At 43.5% G+C, this 19,228-nt stretch overlaps 1 protein-coding gene across 7 annotated transcripts in view; it reads left to right on the top strand.

Annotated features, from left to right (window-relative positions):
- PDZD2 (PDZ domain containing 2) overlaps positions 1-19,228 on the top strand; it is a 198,334-nt gene that overhangs the window by 149,854 nt on the left and 29,252 nt on the right. For all 7 annotated transcript variants that reach the window (XM_084504627.1, XM_084504626.1, XM_084504624.1 and 4 more), the window contains 8 exons: positions 8,353-8,464; positions 10,426-10,574; positions 11,083-11,202; positions 13,691-13,805; positions 15,519-15,592; positions 15,745-15,970; positions 16,796-16,913; positions 18,925-19,057. In XM_084504627.1, the coding sequence (XP_084360753.1) occupies positions 8,353-8,464; positions 10,426-10,574; positions 11,083-11,202; positions 13,691-13,805; positions 15,519-15,592; positions 15,745-15,970; positions 16,796-16,913; positions 18,925-19,057 (1,047 nt within the window). The remainder of the gene's footprint in view (positions 1-8,352; positions 8,465-10,425; positions 10,575-11,082; positions 11,203-13,690; positions 13,806-15,518; positions 15,593-15,744; positions 15,971-16,795; positions 16,914-18,924; positions 19,058-19,228) is intronic.

Genomic DNA, 19,228 nt, shown 5'->3' with positions numbered 1-19,228 from the left:
AGCTAGTTTGGCCAAAATGTTTCTTAACTTCAGATACAAAATACTGGGCCACAGAATCATGTTGTGTTAAATTGTCCTAAGTCACTTCGGGGATTTTAAACTCTCACCCTAAATCCATATTTTACCTCATGCAATTGACACTGCTATTTTAAAATGTCATTATTTATGTCCAAGTGAAATAGGATGATAGGGTAATATTTACCTCTGACAATTTTTTTTAATTCTAATTCATTTTTCCTAGCATTTCTGTTGCTTGAAATTGAATCTATTTGTCACTGTATTGCTGCATGGCAGAGCAACCTGGGAAATGAGCTCTGAACAGAAAGCAGATCTGCCAAGAATTTGCAAAGTGTCTGATGAATCTGGGGCGTTTCAGGTCCCTTGACAGAGGCACATACCATTCTCCACTGCTTCAAAAGCTTTTAGCCTTTGTTTCTGGTGGTGCTGTGTTGTTCAATATGGGATGATCCGACTATTTTCCTTTCGAAGCGTTCTACTTCAGCGAACAGCTCCATATTAATGGACTGGATGAGAAATTCCAAAAAGTTATTAAACACAAGACGAGGGCATCCGCCTCGGGAGGTTTGGATCTCCAGTTGCTGGAGGCAGGGAGGGAAGGCTGGGGACTGCTCCTCTGGGCTTTTCATAATCTGGGGCTCTTCCCTGGGCAACTGCTGCCTGTGGTGCTGGGGTTCTTCATGCCAGCTGAGGGCACATTGCATGCATAGATGGCCATGACCCACCAAGATTTTGGTGCTCCCACAAGTGACAGAAACAGGATGTCTCTGGTTAATGGTCTCTCACAGAAGCTGGGTTTCCTTACCCCTTGACAAAGCCCACTTATGTTTTTTTGTTGTTGTTGTTGCAAGGCATGCAGCAACAACCTGCTCTGTGAATATGCAGAAATGCATTTGTTTACCACCACCCCCCTCCCTGTTTTTATGTATTATCTGAGCCATAGGACTGGTTAGTTATTTTCTGTTGTGAGCCTTTCTGCCTTACCAGGGAATCTGTATGTAATTACCTCTAGCCATGCAAGCATAATAAGGAAGAGGATAACAATGCCATAAGTTTAAAAACACTCTTGAGGTCAAAAGTTCTTCTGGAAACACTGGGAGAGAATTTCAGAGAAAGCATTAACATTGAAAAGGAACAGGAAGCATAACTCAACAATTAAATGTGTGCAGAGCGTGGGGAGGGACCCTCATTACTAAGAGGACTCGAGCGTTCATTCCCATTAGGGCACCGCAGTCTCGAAAGAGGCTGCTGAGACATGACTCACCCCTCGAACAGGGCTGCATGGCTGGAGAAGCGAGAAACAGCTCTCGCCATCAGAAACCCCCTTTTGCACTGAAATGTTTTGACTGGGGTGGGTGAAGATGAAGAAGAGCCTGGTGTGAGGCTCTGTTGTGGCCAGCCTTGTCCTGGGGAAGGGCTCAGTAACTCCTTGTGGTGAGGACTGGAAAAATTTGCAGTGCCTGCCTTGTGCCAAAAATGTGGCACGTTTTGAAGAGGAATGAGTGGGAGTGGGGTACAGCCTTGTCCAGCATGTCCAGGGGTCTGCGCCCATGCGGTGCCCTTCAGAACAGCTGAATAGATGCTCTGGGTCCTGCGGTGGCTCCAGAGAGATGGTAAAATGCAAGCTTTTAGAGTAAATGTAGACGGGAATTTGGGCAGGAGAAAATGACAAAACGTTTTGAGACCAACTCTTTGTTTGCCTAATGTGGTTGTTCCTCTTGTGTGTAAGCAGTTGTTTTGCTTCCAGAAGCCATATCACATTAAAATAAGCAAATGCAATTCATCTTATTGCCACAGGGACGTGCAGCAGCTATGATGGGCTGATGGTGGTGGCACAGGCAAGGGCTTTGTGAAGATGTGGGCATGAGTCGTGTGAACACAGGGAGGAAGAAGAGTGGTAGAAGGCCCATGGGGGCAGTGTCATTGAATTACTGTTCCATACAGGTTCTGAAATTCATCCACAATGGAGATGTTAATGTGAGTACGTTCTTCAGGGACTTCCTTGGTTCCAGCCCTTCTGGGCTTCTTTTTTAGCCTTCGTGTTAAAGGCAAGCACAGAGAAAGCTGTATTACCGAGAGGCCAGTACTCTGAAGGGTCCCCTGTAGACTTGATACAGGCTATTTCATACAAAATATGAAATACCTACTGATGCTTGGGCTGGTGGAAGATAACCTTCTTGACTTGACCATAAATATCAGTGTAGACAATACCCAGAGTTGTAGTTTTTGCTCCTCCATGTGACATGTTTGAAAGCCAAGTCAGCAGCATAATAGAAACGCAAGTTTATCTACCGTACAGGTTCTACTTGCTCTTTGTTTTTGTGAATGAGGGTTTTTCCCATAAAGCAACAGATACAGTGCAGCCTGCCTCTCCTTTGGCTGTTTGGATAACTGCCCAGTTTTGAAGGAGATGAACTGCCTTTAACAAGCTAAAAATAACCCCTCATGGCACTGGGACAAGAGAGATGCTGTCACAGCCACGCAGTTCACATACATTAACAGAAAGACGATAAAGGCTCTAGGATTTGAGAGTTAGTGTGAATGTCGTGTCATTGTATCAGCAGTCTGTTTATCTGAAAATTATTGAGCACGTACATGGTCCAGTCTTGGCTGGGTTCTGTTAAAATGTATTCTAGATGTGCTGTGCCTGAATAAATGCAGCCTGTGTAACATACGAGGCTTCAGATCCTTGATTCAGGTATGAAAGATGCCTAATGCTTATGTATTCCGTATCCTCTCATGTACTTAGGATGATATAAACTGTGGTTTTAGAGCTGAAATCCAAAGCTCTCCACCAGCTGTGTCATGGGAATGCTCTATGCAGCTGCGGGTTGACTTTGGTATTAGGGAGGTCTTGCTTCATTCTCAGGAGAGTTATTTATTTTGAGGATTGTTTATTGCTTGCTTTGTCCCTCACTGTGAGTAAAAAGGTTGTCATTAAAAAAAAAAAAAAAAAGCAGCCGCTTGTTGTTTGCCATGATGTATAGTCTCTGGATTTGTGCTAAGCCACGAGCTGAGCATTTATTAAAGAAAATAACAGAGGAGCGGGAGTGGTGTTCACACAGCTTGAGTTCCATGTTTGTCTCCTCTGTTTACCAGGACCAATCTTCTGGGACCTCTGTGCAGCAATTGGAGACATCTCGTGGGCAAGGAATATACTGCATGCAAATATGTCATCCTTTTTGATGTTGGGGGGAAAAAAAGGGATAAAGCATTAAAAAGAAAACAGCAGTGATCCATTTGTGCACCATCTCAGAAATGTATGAATTTGATTTCCTTCAGCTTAGAAGATGTTTATAGTGAAAATCATAATATATTGCAGCAGAACAAAAAGGATTAGGAACGATTTAGCTGGGAGCATCTTACTATTTTTAAGGCATGTGTTCCCTGTGATATCTATTTCTTGGGGAACTTAGCTGCATTAGCCATTTCCTGAATTTCTTTCTATCTAAAAGGATGTTTTGTCTCTTCAGAACTTAAGTGCTAATTTTAACAGCTATTTGGAAGCCTGAAAATGGAGTCTCCTTTACTTAACAGAATCCCTGGCCATAAATACAACACTGCACCAGGGAGTCTTTGGAGCCAGTGTGGTTGGCATCCATTTATATTGAGAACCCGTAGCCTGCCAGCATCCTCTGGGCCATGATCAGCATGTTGGTCTCCTGGTATCAAACTTGTTGAAGTAGGTTTTGGGGTGTCTCAAACAAAATAAATTGAGCACTCTGGGAGATGAAAGCAGCTCAGCTCTCCCATAGTGTGCACCTTCTATTTGCTGAGGGCGTGTGGGCAGGTATTGCTGCTGGCTCTGTGTCAGCGAGTGCCAGCTTGTGTTTCACGTGCAGGCTTGTGTGTGACATCTTCATAGACTTGGTAAAGAGCGATAAAAATAACCATTGGAGTTTTGTACTTACTGAAGCTGACAGTAATGCCCTTTCTAGCAACTCCTGCATTACAGCAAAGGCTTTGGCTGGCTTTTGAATGCAGGGATTTGTGAGAGTGATAGACCAGGCATTCTTAGAGACCACTTTAAAGGCTTTTGTTCTGTTTATTTAGCATTTCCACCTATTCAGAAAATAGGGCAGCTCCAGTTCTTGAATCTTTATCAGACTTCCTGATCTCCTTGCAGCACATGAAGCGGGAGGTTTCCAACTCTTGCTTTATAATTAGGTAATGGAGTCCTCGGTTCCCATCCCCTTGCCCCAGGCAGGAGGAAGCCCCGGCTGTGCCCGCTGTACCCACACAGGTCCTTCCCAGAAGCGCTGCTGGGGATGGCAGATGCTGCTTTGCTGCACTAGTGGAGCAAAACGTAGCCTGAGGATGGGGCTGTGGGGTCTCGCTGGTGGAGCCTGCCTCGACAAATACGCAGGGTGAGAAAGCAGGGCACCATATTTTCCTGAGATGCAAAGCTGTAAATAGCGGTGATATGGAGGTGATGTTCCTCCTCTTGTCCACCATCCCTGGATGTGTTGGATCTCTGTGTTTATGAAAGAATGGACCACTCTAGCTTGCTCCAGAAGCAATTAAATCTGTGTTTAGTTTGTCCTGGTGAGCCTCTTTTCTGAGGCAAGCATGCTTCTTCCTCTGCCATTGGGCACCTGCCAAGTTGCTGAGTTTTGGGAGGCTGCCCTGGGTGCTGCAGCCCTCAACATGGTTTGTCCCGGTCCTTCCAGCAGATGGGAAGCTTTGTGCATGCCATGGAATCAGAGCAGTAAGCAACGGGAAACTCGGTGCTGACCGAGATGAGAAAATCTGTGTCCTCTGCATTGTTCGCGGTGCTAATTCCAGTAAATTATAGTGCTGCACTTTGTAATTTATCTGAGAGATGGATTCAATTAAATTGAAAAAGAGCTAATTTAAAAGTGAAGATATTTTTCTTTCCATGTAAGGTGAAGGGGCCTGTGGAGCTCTCTGCCCACCAGACGACACATTTAAGGCTTAAAGCACGCTGTGCCCCACAAAGTGGTGAATAATTGCACAAATAACTGGAACAACTAGAATTATAACACATCTTCAAAGAAAATCTCACAAACTTTTAGAAAGGTTAAAGCCCTTGAGGCATCTGCTAGTCTCAAGGGACTTTCTGCAGGGGCCAGGTGAAGGTTTGCAGTGGGCATTCTGCAGCTTTCTGTGCGGGTGGTGGTTGCTTTTGGATGGAGGCAGTCCCAACTCCACTGCTTTCATCCTGCTGGCTGCACTGAGGACAGGAGTGTTGGGGTGTTTTGTGATGAAATAAGTTTGGGGTTGTGCTGCTGAAGAAAAAGCTGTTTTGGCTGCGTCAGGACCAGATGGGGAGTTATGCCCTGCGGAGCTGCTGCGTGCAGTGGCACAGCCGCTCCTCTAACACGGCGCTGTTTTAAAGCAGTGGGCTAGAGTCGGTCTGACCCTTTGCCAGTGAAGGTATGGCTGAATTTGGCATGCTGCATATGGCCAGGGTCTAATCCTCGCCGTTTCGCCTGCTAACAGTCGCATTGAACTCGTCTATCTTCAGCTCTGCCCTGGGGGTTGGATTGACTCGCCGGTGGGGAAGCTCGCAGCAGAGGAGCTCGGCAGCAGCAAAGCAGTTTGCTTATTAAATTGTATCATCCCATGTGTCCTGCCTTGTTTTTGTAAATCAGTGATGATTGCCAAGCTGTTTGCGGTTAAACAATGCAGACTCTTATAATCCTGCTCCTCATCTTGCCTAATTAAGGGCCTGGTCGTGCTGGAGTTTTGCCCGAGCAAGGGCTCTGGGGGTAGTTGTTCATCCTGGTTTAGTGCCAAGACTGTGTGTTCGTGATAGCACTGTTTCCTTTGAAATCAATTGAGATGTCACCATCGCTTGATCCCAGAGTTACTTAATGAACTGGCAGAATGGGCTCTATTTTTAGATCTCCCTCAAATCTGTTCAAACAACCACGTGTGTTAAAGCTCCCCTTGTCCTCAGAGCCGAGATGGCAGTCGGGCAGGATTTATGGGTTTAGCTTAATAAGAGGCATGCAGAACTGAAATAGTAAGCTCCATTTCCTTGAAAGCAAGGAAAATTAAAATGGCATGGTCACAATCCTGGCGGCTGCTTTGAGACAGAAAAGCAGTATGTTCACGTGTGGCCAGGGGAATAAGGTGGAGCTGGGGTTTTCTTGTCAGAGTTACAACAGAGCCAAAGATTACAGGCACACAACTGCTGAGAGTTCTCGCAAGCTTTGTGGAATGGATTTCTGAATGTTTTCTGAGCAGGGTAAAACTCTTGGTGGTTTATTAGACAACTTCAACAACTTAGAGTATCTGCCTCATTGCGAATGCTAGAATGTCTTCTCCTAAATGTTTACGATCCATGTCAGAGAAGTATTTCTGCTAAAATAAGAAACAAACAGAGGCATAGGTAATTTAGATGTTTCAGACATATTGTAGTCTGAAGCCAAGTTGGATAAAACTCAATTTCAGAAAGCCACGGAGAATGTCTTGAGGCTTTCCCTGGCATTGGTGTCCACATGTGCGTGTCTGCCCGCAGACCCTACATGCAGCATGGGTGTTTGCAGGCACGAAGCCTCCGGGACTGCATGGGGTTGGGGTGTTTGAGGTGGCAGCAACTGTCTGCTGTCCTTCCTCTCGCCACACTAGATGGAAATGTGTGGAGTTGCAGAATGCAAAGAGCTAAAACAAAAGCAAAAAGCCCCAAACTAAGTAAAACCCTCTGTGGTAGGAAAGCAGAATGTACCAATGGGTCACTGCTGAGACCTGGCTCAGGACAGAAATGGGCTGCAGCAGTGATGAATTCAGAGACAAATTGTCGTGATGAATTCAGAGCAAATGCTTTCTTCCTTTTCTACACAGGAGGCATTCTCATTTTAAAGGGTATTTTCACTACTGTGGTAAATTGCAGCATAACTTCATGTGATTCACGAAGTCCTGGCTCACTTCTAAATGGTCCTGCTGTATTTTGGGTATGTTCTTAAGGGAATCGTATGGAGAGGTTCTGATACCTCAGCTGTGGTCTAGGCACTGATGGTTTGGGTCTGTTGGATTTTATTTACTTACTTATTTTTACATGTTTTCTGGAATGAATTCCTCACCAGGATGGCCAAATTATAAGCACCAGTTATGTGAATGCAGTTATTTTCTTCAGATAAATCCTGTTATGTGGAGCTCATGAGTTGCAAAGCATTTGATACCAGAAGAAGACTATGAGGCTGTTGTTGCAATGCCTTGAAAAATCCAAAAGAACTGGCCGGGATGCACAAGCTAAGTGTAGCTGTTAATGTTGAAGGGGGAGGAATAAAAAGCCCAAGTCCAATAGCAGTTTCCACTTCAGCTTTATCTGCCAATTGTATCTTTTCCTGAAGTTGTTACCCTTTGAATGGTAATCACAAGGCCTAGACTCTGCAAAAGACAAGCTTTGTGGGTTTTTTGGTTTTGAGAGAAGAGGGATGGAGCCATGGGAGGGAGGGTCTGAGGAAAATCATGCCATTATTAAGCTTCAATAGTGGAAGTAGAAACTATTTCAACCGTATGAGTGTTTGGTGATTTGAGGGGATTTTTTTTTTTTTTTAAACTGATGCAGTAGTTAATATAGCACATTGAGAATATAAAGTGACCGGTAAGTGGTTGTATTGGAAAACTTTCCATCCTTGCCATGAGCTGTCTAAAATTGCGCAGTGGGTAATGGGGTGAAAATGTGGAGGAATTGGTGTGTGCACAGGGTGTGTGCCAAGGATTGCTGTGCAGCAGCACCACTGGGAAAAACTTGATTACTGCAGCTCGATAAAGGAAGCCACTAGTGGAGAAAGGAGCCACTGGGGGCTGCATGATATGGGGACTGAGTAAATTTTAGCTGAACAATCCAAGGCTGCTGCGTGCTTGGCTGTGCAATCCTCATAACCTGTTAAATCAGCTTTTTATCCGTTACGTGTTGGCATTCAGCTGTGGTCACTAGCAATAAAACAACACTTTTTTAAACTGGCTGTCTCTGTAAGCATTTGGTGTCTCTGGAAGCTTGCTGAGCTGAATAAATTGCAATAAAAGCTACAATAAAATGTAAAAGTGCGTGGTGGAAGCACCCGAATGAGCTGGTGTGTGTGTGCTGGAGGTGCAGTGGAGGTATTGATGTGGTGCCCTGCAGTGGGTGCCTGGTCACACCAAGCTCTAGGCATATCCATCTGTAAAAATATCACATAATGTCCAAAGGCATTACTGAAAATCATTCATAGAAACATGTGCTGGCTTAATACAATGACATCTTTGTGAAAAATTAAGATGATGTGCAGTGGAATTTTCTGTACCTTAGTAACAATGAGAGGAATTCCGTCAGCTTTACTGGTTCACAACTATATCGGATTTTTTTAATTTTTAATTTTTTAGGTGATGGAAACTGAGAAGTCTCAAGACCCAGCTTCTGTGGAAGTGTCCAAAGGAAACAACCAGAGTCCGACTCTGGGAAGTGGCATACTGAAATACAGAAGTCGATCCCAAGGTAAATCTGGATTGATAAAAGATAGCAGTAGTAAAGTTTTTCTGATGAGTATTTCTTTTAGCTCTCTAAAAGTGAGGTAGGTTTTCTTTTCTTTGGACATTGCATAGGTTTAATGGCTTAATTTGGAAGGAAAATTCCAGCTGTAAGACATTTGCATTCAGCCTCCTGAGCTGAATTGACAGAAAGATGAAGCAAAATTTTGGAAACTTCTTTTTGTGTATTTTTCTTTGTTCTCTCTCTCTCTGTTTTTTTTTTTTTTTTCTTTTTTTTTTTTTTTTCTTAATCATTTGTGTTCCCTATTTCAGTATGCTTTAACTTAATGGGCTGTAATGAGAGAGGTCTTTCAACCTGCCATCACTAACATACCTGTTATAGCAAATACTCTCACCCTTGTCTACTGTGCTGTGCCCAAGTCTTAGCAGTAACCTGTGACCAGAGCTCAACAAAATTCTCATCCCTAATGCACTCTGAGAGTCCCTCCCTCAAATGTTCACCTCCATTTCCATTTACTCAGGTATTTTTAGCATCTTCCACGCAGCTGCCCTGCCTGCAGTCCCTGCGGCTGTGTGCTGGTAGTTCACTGGACCCAGCCAGGAGCATCCTCTTTCCTGGTTCCCATCCTGGGATGCAGTGTGAGAAGGGAAGCTGTGTTCAGAGATAGGGGAAAAAAAACATGGAAATACAACTTCTAAAAGAGAGGGGGAGGTTATGGGAAAGGGTTAGTTTTTGGTACCTGGAGGACTGGGAGTGCAAGAAGTACCAAGATGCTGGGACATGCCAAGGTAGCCTTCCTGGATGTGTGCAGCAACAGCATCTTGCAAAACTATGGAAAGGGAGCTTTAAAACCAGCAGTGATTTCACACCCCAAAGCAGGGAGTGGGTTTAAATGGCACTCTGAGAGGCGGGTGCAAATCCTGCCTATGTATACAGTGGCAAAATTCGTTTTTTGCTGGGTGAAAACAAGCAGCTGTCCCTGGCTCTGTGCTTGCTCCCTCCCTAGTGCTGGTGCTTGCACAGCATCCTAGCCAGGAGGAGGTGACAGAGAACAGATTTGGGGCTTATCTGGGCAAATGTGCAATGGATCTCCCTCAGCACATGGCTTGTGAGTCCTGCATCCAATGTAAGGACAGGGTAGTGAAGCAGAGCTTACCCTTTCTGTGGCAGCTCCAGCTTGCATTGGTTAAAAGTAATCTCAAAACTTAGGCAAAATCCAGCATGTGTGAATTTTGCCTGTCTTGGGATTCATCTGTAAAATAGGGGTTAATTGTGCTTTCCTGCATGGTGGGGGAATTCCAGGGATAAAAGTGCAGGAAATGCTGGGACCAGATCCTGTGGGGACCTCAGAGAAAATGAGAATTGGAGGAGCCCTGGTGCAGGGAGCAGGGCACTCTGCTGCTGACTGCAGGGTATCCTGCAGGACAAGTCATTGTGTTTCTAATGTGAACTCTGCACTCTTCTCCTCTTGAAGATAACTAGGATCTCAGACAGAAGGAAAGGAAACAGCATTTATTTGGCACATTATTCCTTTCTTCCTTTCCAGAAAAATTTCCCTCAAAGTGACATGACACCTCCAGAAATGAATACGGCCACAGTGTCAGGTCTTTTAATTTTAAATAAATGAAGCTTGAGAGCTTACTGCACTGGCAATGCTATTGGGTGAAAACAGCTGAATTTCTTTTCTGTCCCTGAGCTACTGGCTCAATTATCTGCTTTTCCTTACTACCATGAGTGACAGTGCTGAGGAGTTCAGCATCACTGAAATATCATGCAAAAGCTGTGACAGCAGAAAAGTTTTCAGTTGTAGATGATCAAACCTAGCTTGTAAGCACTCTGTTGGGTACAGTGAAGCAATGTTTTAAGGCATTGTTAGTCTGGGGTTTGCAGGAGGTGATTATTATGTGCTGCCAAGAGGATGAAGCAGCTCTGAGATATCTGAGATGCCTTTCTGTGGTTTTCCCTAGGTGCCGGATCCCGCTTAGAGTCCGTGGGGGAAGACGATGAGCTGATGGTGGAAAATGGTGAATCGAGCTATGAGATAGCAGTGAAATACTCCCGGGGCGGCAGAAAGCACTCTCTGCCACAGCAGCTGGAGTCAGCAGGAGCTAGGCAGGTGGGTACAAACCTGGGTATGAGCACTGCATATCCCTCGGACAGCACCATGCCAAACTGGGATGCGTTGGCCACCTATGGAGAATGTCTTTCCTCTGAGGATGGTGAAGAGGGCTGTGTTCAAGCCCTAAAGCTGATACCATGAGCACTAGAGATCTGAGCACTTAAAAACCCTTCTCTTTATTTTAATGACTTGATGTTATAGGCATTTTTTAGTTTGTTTTTAGCAGATAAGTACTTCAGTATATCATGAAGCTCTCCTCCATCTTTTTAAGTTGTGACTGGTATATTACAAGATGATGCTACTCTGTGAAATGTGGGAAAATTACGGCAAGGTTCAATCTGACTGTAACGAGCAAGGATTTCATCCCTTGAGTGCTCATCTGAATATATCTGTTAAGATCCACCCCACCGTCTCCTCCCCGACACAATTTTCCCGGTATGTCATCCCAGTGCCTGTGCCAAGCAATCAGAGCGACTGACTTCCCTTGTTTGCTGCTGTTTACTAGGACTACCACATTGTGAAGAAATCCACTCGTTCCTTCAGTGCCGCCCAGGTGGAATCTCCATGGAGACTGACCCAGCCGTCCATCATCTCTAACATCGTCCTGATGAAAGGGCAAGGCAAGGTGAGCATTTCTACATGTCTGATTTCTCACGTGTAGCAAGAGATGGCATTTCAAAGGCATCTCCAACCCCCAGGACTTCCAGCATCTGGGTGAGACTGGTTTTTGCTCTCAAAGGTAGCACAAGAACAATAAACAAATCCCATTTTCAAATGTAAATGCCATAGTTACACCTGCGAAATGTAGGGCAAACAATGTTCCTGTCACACACTTGACATGGGGTGGCTTTCATTCTGATTTGGTGCGTCTGGTCATTACTGAGATATCAAATATTAATAATGGATCTATAAATATGTATGTGTATGCAAAGTTGGGGCAGCTACAGAAGAGTACCTGTTTGCATGCATATTTATGGACAAACGTATTTTATTTCTGTGGAGCCTGGATACATTTAAAAAATCACTGTAAATTAAGCGTTAAACCCAAAGATAGGTTCCTGGTTGATTGTTTATCTGAGAGCACTTCATTCTCTGGGTCACAGAGTCCTCTTTTCACTCCCCAGTAATGTGTTAGCACATTTCCTAGATACCAGCTGAATGCTAAAGGAATAAAAAGGTATTAAACTCAGTGTGTATTGTTTTCCCAAACCTAGCCCATACTAGTATTGGAGCTCTCACTTAAATATGCTAAAAATATGCATGTTTTTTTTTCTGAAATACTGTTTATATTCATCAGATGGATGTGTTTTGGACTAAAAAGCCTTGTTTTGACTTTCAAGCTCAAGTACAAAACAAATTCCGTGTTGTGCTTCAAGTTTAACAAGGAATTGGAAACAGTGACTTCTCTGGCTAGACTGACTTACAGTTGTTGTAAGTCTCCCTGTTTCAGGAGCTTCAGATCTTTAAAGAGATTTTCCCAAGCATGTATTTGTGGTTTTTTTTTGCCTCTTTCTTTTTTGACCCCTTTTTTTTTTTTTTTTTTTTTTTTTTTTTATAAAGAAGAATTAGCTTATCTCTCTCTGTGTGATAAGCCACCCTCACCTGCCTTTCTGCAGCTAACTCCAAGGTGTTACAAAGCGGTCAGGAACAAGCAAACTGTAGTCATTGTGAACCACCTCAAATAGTTACTGTTTCAGGTGGTTTGCACCCACCTTTAGAGCAATTGTTTGTGTTAGAATAAGCAGCGCATATGATTTGTATAGTAGCATTTGCTTTTTATCTTTGTGTGGATGTGGTGCTTAAGAAGTATTTCCATAGAGTCATTGTGTTGGTGGCGTGGAGCCAAGTGCATGACCTTGATTTTTCATTTGTAGGTAGATCTGTATGGGTTTTTCTTCTGCTGGGGAGTTAAAGCACTTCAGGTTGGTGGACACCCCTGCACCTTGCAGATGTATTGCTCCCAATCAACCCCATGCAGACATGGGGAGGGCTGCTGCATCCGTGCAGGGAGTGCTGGGTGCCTTGTGCTTCCTGCAGGTTGCTTTGCAGTTGGCAGTTGCACAGTAAACCTTCACTTTAATTATTTTTTGTTTCAAGGTGGAGATACGATGCTTCCTTTTGGGAAATCAGTAGCATCTTATCAGATTACTAGAAGCTCGTAACAATAGTAGTGTACTTTATATTCATGGAGTAAAATGATAGAGCTGTGTGCTGTATGGGGTTGCAAGCACGATGTTAGTGCCTGCTCCAACAGCATCCCTCAGCTGGACAGCACTGCCCGTGGCACTGCCCTGGCTTCAGATCACTGAACAACAAGGTTCACACTTACCCTGTCCACCTGGTAGGTGACGTTTCTCTTTAGTGTGTAACCACTACAGCGGTGACAAGAGCAGAAATATGGGGGGATGGATCAAGGAAGTGCTTTGGCTGGGAAATAGCTCAGCAGAAGGGGGAGAGGTTTTTCTGCTGTGCTCATCCATTCTCCAATGAGCTTCACAAGCCAGTCCTGCAGCCAGCCAGGGCAGCACGGGGGCAAGAGCTAACAGATGGAGCCCTGGGGAATGTATTGATCTAGATTTATTTAAATACACTGTGGTACATGTCTCCAGAATAATTAAAAATGTACATGTGCGTGACAGCCCCCCCATGCCAGCCCCCTTTGAGCTACATTCCTGACATTACAGCACTGACCTCATGTCATGCTCTTAAGCTTTTTTTTCCTGAAGAAAAGCAGGATCTGTGACAGTGAAGAAAACTTCAGTTAATCTTGGATATAGATCTCAGGGGTGGGAATCTACTGTCTGTCAATTTAAGAGCAATGTGTTACAGTTTTTAAAGTTGGAACAGGATAACATAAAGCTTTTGATCCAGTGCTTAAAAAAGATCTTGAAATAGCATTATTTTTTTTTTCTTTTTTGCTACTTTCTTGGGCTGAGAAGCATAGAATGAATGTAAATCAGGAGATGCCAGCAGAGAGTAAAACTGCAATGTGATTCATCAGAATCTGTTAGGTCTTCATCTCTCCTTTGTCTGTACATTACTGGCAGCCTTTCTCAGACAGGTGATGATAGAGTAAAGTGCCAGCTGTGCAACTTCTCCTTCATTTTCTTCAGGGTCTTGGATTCAGCATTGTGGGAGGTCAGGATTCTGCCCGTGGACGCATGGGGATTTTTGTGAAGACTATATTCCCAAATGGAGCAGCGGCTGCTGATGGAAGGCTTAAAGAAGGTACAGCAGAGACAACCCGACTGTATATAAAGGACCAGAATGGGATACTCTTTCAGTCCAGCAGAAAAATTTAAATATAGCTTTATTTAGGCACCTGGCCATCAGCAAGAGGCCATGGAGGTTGTAACACACCCTGTTTGTCCATCCTGGGGAAGATCTATCACAAGAGTTAACTTGATTATATTGTGTTTTGAGGAGGGAAAGCTATAGAATGAAGTTGCTTTTTCCTTCAGTGAACCTTATTTGCCCAAGCCTTAACCTCTAATTCCTCAGATACAAAGGGTCATCGATAGCAATGAAGTGTATGTATCCAGCCAACATTTGGCTTAAAAGTGCTGGTCCGAGAAGGGGTGGTGTGCCTGGGAATCTTTTTTGGGCCCCGGTGTTTTATGAGACTCTTGGTATGATTTTGATGTGAATCAACAAGTAAGAGTCATCACCAGAAAAAGAAAAGAGGAAAGACAAGATTGGCAGTAGGATCATGCAGCTCATTAGAGAAGCAGATATCTCCTGGTTTTGTTACTACTTTTCCAGTCTCAATCTATGAGCTGGATGTGTAGCCTGTTCTGGGCATGTTTGGACCCTAATCTGAGTCCTGCTGTGCCAGACAGACACTTAGGCAGTTAAAAGTACAAAGTGACCACAAGTTTAGAGTGTTGGTCTATAATCCTCTGTTAAGGGATGGGTAATTTCTCTTCCACAGAAAGCTGTTCCTGTGTTACTTCTATCCTTCTCATATCATCACTTCCATCTTTACATCTCATCACACTTGTATTTGAGGCTGCTTTTGGTGCCAGCTCTCCAGCTCACTGCCAGAGGGAAGCTTGTGCCCCTGCAGAATGGGTTGTGCACTCACCATGGGAAGCCAATAAGTAGCAGCTGTCCAATAAACCCAGTGATCCTTCTCAGAATATTCTGAGCTCACAAACTACTTTTAAAATTATTTTTATTTTATATTTTACTGGGGCTAAAAAAAAAAAAGAGAGAGAAGGGGTAGACATGGCTGATGACATCACCTCATCTAATTTTGCACAGATGGAAGTAAAATTGCAGAAAGTGGATCTGGTTCCTGCTCACTTTGCCCTCCTTTTACTGAAATGAAAGAGGTTCAACACAGCTGGGTATAAGTAGTAAGATCCAAAACTGGAAGCTTGTAATAAGCAGGTAGAAATATCATGGGAAATGTTCATTGGGGTGAGAAGGGCATTTGCTATTGCAGTGTGTAAGCTACTTGCTTCTCCCTCCACAGGTGCTTGGTAAGAGGAACACATTTGCTTTCTGCACATGTATGCAAGGCTATTTTTTTCTGAACAGGCTGTGGAGTAACGTGCTGTAGTCTTTCACTTAGATTCTCATTTCTTTTATTGATGCTCACAAAAGAAGGGGAATTTTATAGTCTTGTTGGACTTAATGTTACGAGCATCTATTTTCAGACTTCAGTAAAAATCTATGACGATTTCAGTTTGTTAGTATGAGAATGCCAAGTTAAAGGTTTCTACTGAAGAGCAGTCTTTACAAATTTATCATTATTAAATTCTAAAGGCATTAAGACAAATGAAAATAAACTGAGAGTACTAGAAAGCTTTTTACTGAGCAGCTAATTGTAATCCACATAGTAGCAGGTTGCCTTATGTATAAGCAGTTTTTTTTTTACATTTCTATAGTCTATGTATTGCTGACATATTATTTTTTTTTTTTGTATCTTATTACCAGGGGATGAAATCCTAGAAGTTAATGGAGAATCTCTACAAGGGCTGACCCATCAAGAGGCCATTCAGAGGTTTAAGGTAGCATGCATGTAGTGTGTGAGAGGTTCATGCTTCTCTTCATTCAATGACCTTTAGCAACTTCTTTTGCTTGCCACAATTGATATATATAGGTTTACTGGCAGATGTTGGCTTTTCATGTCACCTTACTGGCTTCTCTGGTGTCTGTCTAGCAACTCAAGAAAGGTGTGGTGACCCTGACCGTGCGCACACGCCTGCGCAGCCCAAGCCTCACACCCTGTGCGACTCCCACTTTGCTGAGCCGCTCCAGCTCCCCCAGCTCCAGTGCCAGTGGTGGCACGCCGGTCCCTGGCCCCGATGAGACAGATGGTTCTTCCTCTAGCCGCAAAGGCCCTGGCCCAAAGGACAGGATTGTCATGGATGTGACACTCAATAAAGGTGAGGATCTGTTGGAATGAACTGGGAGAATGAATCAAGTGGCTGGGAGATACCAGGAAAAATGTGAATTAGCCTCAGCAGCCCAAATGACTGTGCCCTTGTTGTGAAGAGCAGCCCTGAATAAGACAAATCCCTGCAGAGTGCTCAGAATTGCTCAGATGAGCTGCTTGAACTTCTGCATGAGGATTGGTCTCATTATCAATAATTGCACTGGTCTTGTTATCAATAATTGCACAAGGGACACTTAGTGCATATACTCTTTGTGGTGGGACAAGCATGCCTGCTTTAAAGACTTGGAGATGTTTTTAAAGGTTGGATTAAAAATTTGGAGAGTCACTGAATCAGAGATAACTTCTCACCTTTCTTCATGAGTCTTTGCTGAGGGATGGATGCCATGCAGGTATTTAATAAAAGAGAGCAGTGCCATTAGCGGTGTTTTCTGTGCTGCCATTTTTTTTTTTAATAATTCTAAGTGAGAACTTTGTTGGATTGCTTCTCCCAGTCCTTTGTGCCTCAGACCAGATCAGACCTTGTGCAACATTTCCAGTCCGAGGTGGTTCCCAAAGCACACTGAAAATTTGCCAGGAGCAGAGTTAGTCCTTTCAAAAGTGGATCTCAGAAAGCAGGCAAGATCAGATATTTTCAGTCCTGATTTCCACTCTTGGTCTCGGCTTCCTGGCTGGCTGTACCTAAGGCCAACCCTGAAACAATACATGAGTCTTGGTCTCCAGATGGGATGTGGGAACACAAACACTTGTGTGTCCTGCGTGAGTACAATGTGTGGGGAATAACAACACTTCTCTTTGTACTTCTTGTTTCTCACAGAGCCAGGGGTTGGACTTGGCATTGGTGCCTGTTGTCTCACTCTGGAAAACAGTTCTCCGGGGATATACATTCACAGCCTGGCCCCAGGATCAGTCGCTAAAATGGATGGCAGATTAAGGTTAGTTAAAGCAAAAATGTGTTGGAGTGGTTTTACATTGATTGAGAATTCCTTTTTACCTGTTGGTTGTTGTAGCATGGAGGAGATTTATACTAAAGCATTCACCAAAAAGAAAACATTTAAAGACTCCCCAAAGTTGTATTTAATACTCAAAAAATGTTATTCTATGTGCTGGAAGCAACATGGTCATTAATTTTTTTTTAATTTTTATTATTATTTTTTTAATTCTCTATATAGACGACCAAGCCTAATAGCACCCTTTGAGAAAGGGGAGCAGCAAAAAGAGCAGCCTTATGTCTTTTTATCAGAGTAGCTGCCAGAGACCCTAGATTGCTCAGGCATGTGCAGAGTTCTGTTAGAAGCTCAGTCACCTGGAGGAGCTGGGGGGAGATGTTCCACCTTTCTGTGTTGGTTCATAAATGATGTTGGGTGCTGGGAGCATCATTCAGGAGAGGAGGATGTTATTAAGGCACGCTGGGACCACATAATCTACGCAGAACTTGTGGCTTGAACGCTGCTGTAGAGGACTTACATGATAGTTTTGCTTTTGTGATGGGCAGAGTGCTTTCTGTTTACTTGCTCACCAGGAAAACTGTGATAGAGCGATTTGGCTTTTGGAATAAGGAAGAAGATAATTTGGTAGTTACATCCCTGCAAACCCATGGGTTGGAGGCAGCGGGAGAGAATGAAAAACAAAACAAAACAAAACAACAACAACAACAACAAAAAAAAAAAACGACTTAAAAGTTCCAACCATACAGAAATGTCTATAGGAAACAGTTCTTTAATGCCAACTTGGTTTCTTGTAAGCCTCTTTGGAAAAGATTGCAGTGCTGGTTGTGTCTGTGTGTAACAGCTGCATCATTTATTAGGTTTAAATGGTTGATTATATCCAGGCATGCTTCCCAGTTTTCTAGCTTGCTTCTTTGAGACATTGCTCCTGTTGTCCCATCAGTGGTTTATGGCTCCGTAAGCCAAAACTTACAGGATGGTTTTGATTTCGGAAAACCACGTTAATCAGATACCGACTTTACGATACTAGAAAGGTTTTCAACTCAGTCTCTCTGTGTCTGAGCTCCCCCTCCCAATTATATGTTTGTGAAAGTGATTTCAGTTTTTTAGTTTCTAATAGGTGTTTCAACCTAAAAGGCAGGCAAAGCAATGACACAATTAATTGTCAGGTCATCCTTTTATTTCATGAGCCTTCACCAGAGTACAGGCTACTGAAGGCTGCCATGTGCAATTGCTAATTTGCTTTTGGCATGTGGCCTCACAGTGTAAGCTCACTTCCATTGTCACAAGTAACCCAACATAAATCAGCAGTAGTGGATTGTTTAAGTGTCTATTTAAAGCAAATGTTTCAGTAATTATGGAGAATGCTTTAATGATATCCCTAGTTGATGATCTTTTCTTTGAACAGTTCCAGATGTCTAAGCAATATGAGCAAGAGTTATGAAACTGGAAAAACAAACCTAAACAATCTATGCTTTCCTCTCTCTCTCTCTCTCTCTCTTTTTCTCTAATGGGTTCGGTACATTAATTTGAAACAAATATACGCTTATCTTGCTCAATGTATTCCTGGAGTAATTTCATAAATTTGTATCTAAATCATGAATTTCTTATCAGTGTTGCTGTTAAGTAATTCAATATGATGGGAAGGAACTGCCCATCTGAATCTAATTTTTCCTCTTCGGTGCCTAACAAGTATCTGAACGCAGAAGGAGAATTGAAATTTGCTTTTGCTGTAGTCCAAATGCAGCCAATTTTCTCTGTTGATTTAATAGGGTTTGTAGCACTGACGGTAAGTACAGAAGGGATCGCTGGACCGCCCTCGCAAAGTCAACAGGACTTAAAGCACTCACGTCACTGTGAGCAAGAGCAAGACTTGTTTCTTTGCAAATCAGATCTTTTCCAGATACAAGTATCTTTGGAAAAGTTTGGCCACAAGTCAAAAGCACAAACGTTTTTGTGAAAGGCGGATGCGATTAACTGGCTGTATGTCTCTCCACAGTCGGGGAGATCAGATCCTGGAGGCAGATTCGGTCAGCCTGCGTCATGCGGCGTTAAGCGAAGCCTACGCCATTCTGAGCGAATGTGGTCCAGGTCCTGTTAGCCTTATCATTAGTCGGCACCCTAACCCTAAGGTGAGGAGAAAACATGGTAGCGTATCTGTGCTGTTTTGATCTGGTCCTGTAATCTGAGTCTTGCTACTGGGAAGGTGGCAAATGAGGAGTATCGGATTTTTCTCTCTGTGGCATGTACTGTGCAAGAAGGCAGGATAAAGGACATGATGCCTTCCGGTTTTGTAAGTTGTC

This window comes from Aythya ferina (genome assembly GCF_964211825.1).
Source record: "Aythya ferina genome assembly, chromosome: Z".
Taxonomy (NCBI): Eukaryota; Metazoa; Chordata; class Aves; order Anseriformes; family Anatidae; genus Aythya; species Aythya ferina.
Note: the sequence above shows the minus strand (reverse complement) of the source record. Positions and strands in the feature narration are given on the sequence as shown.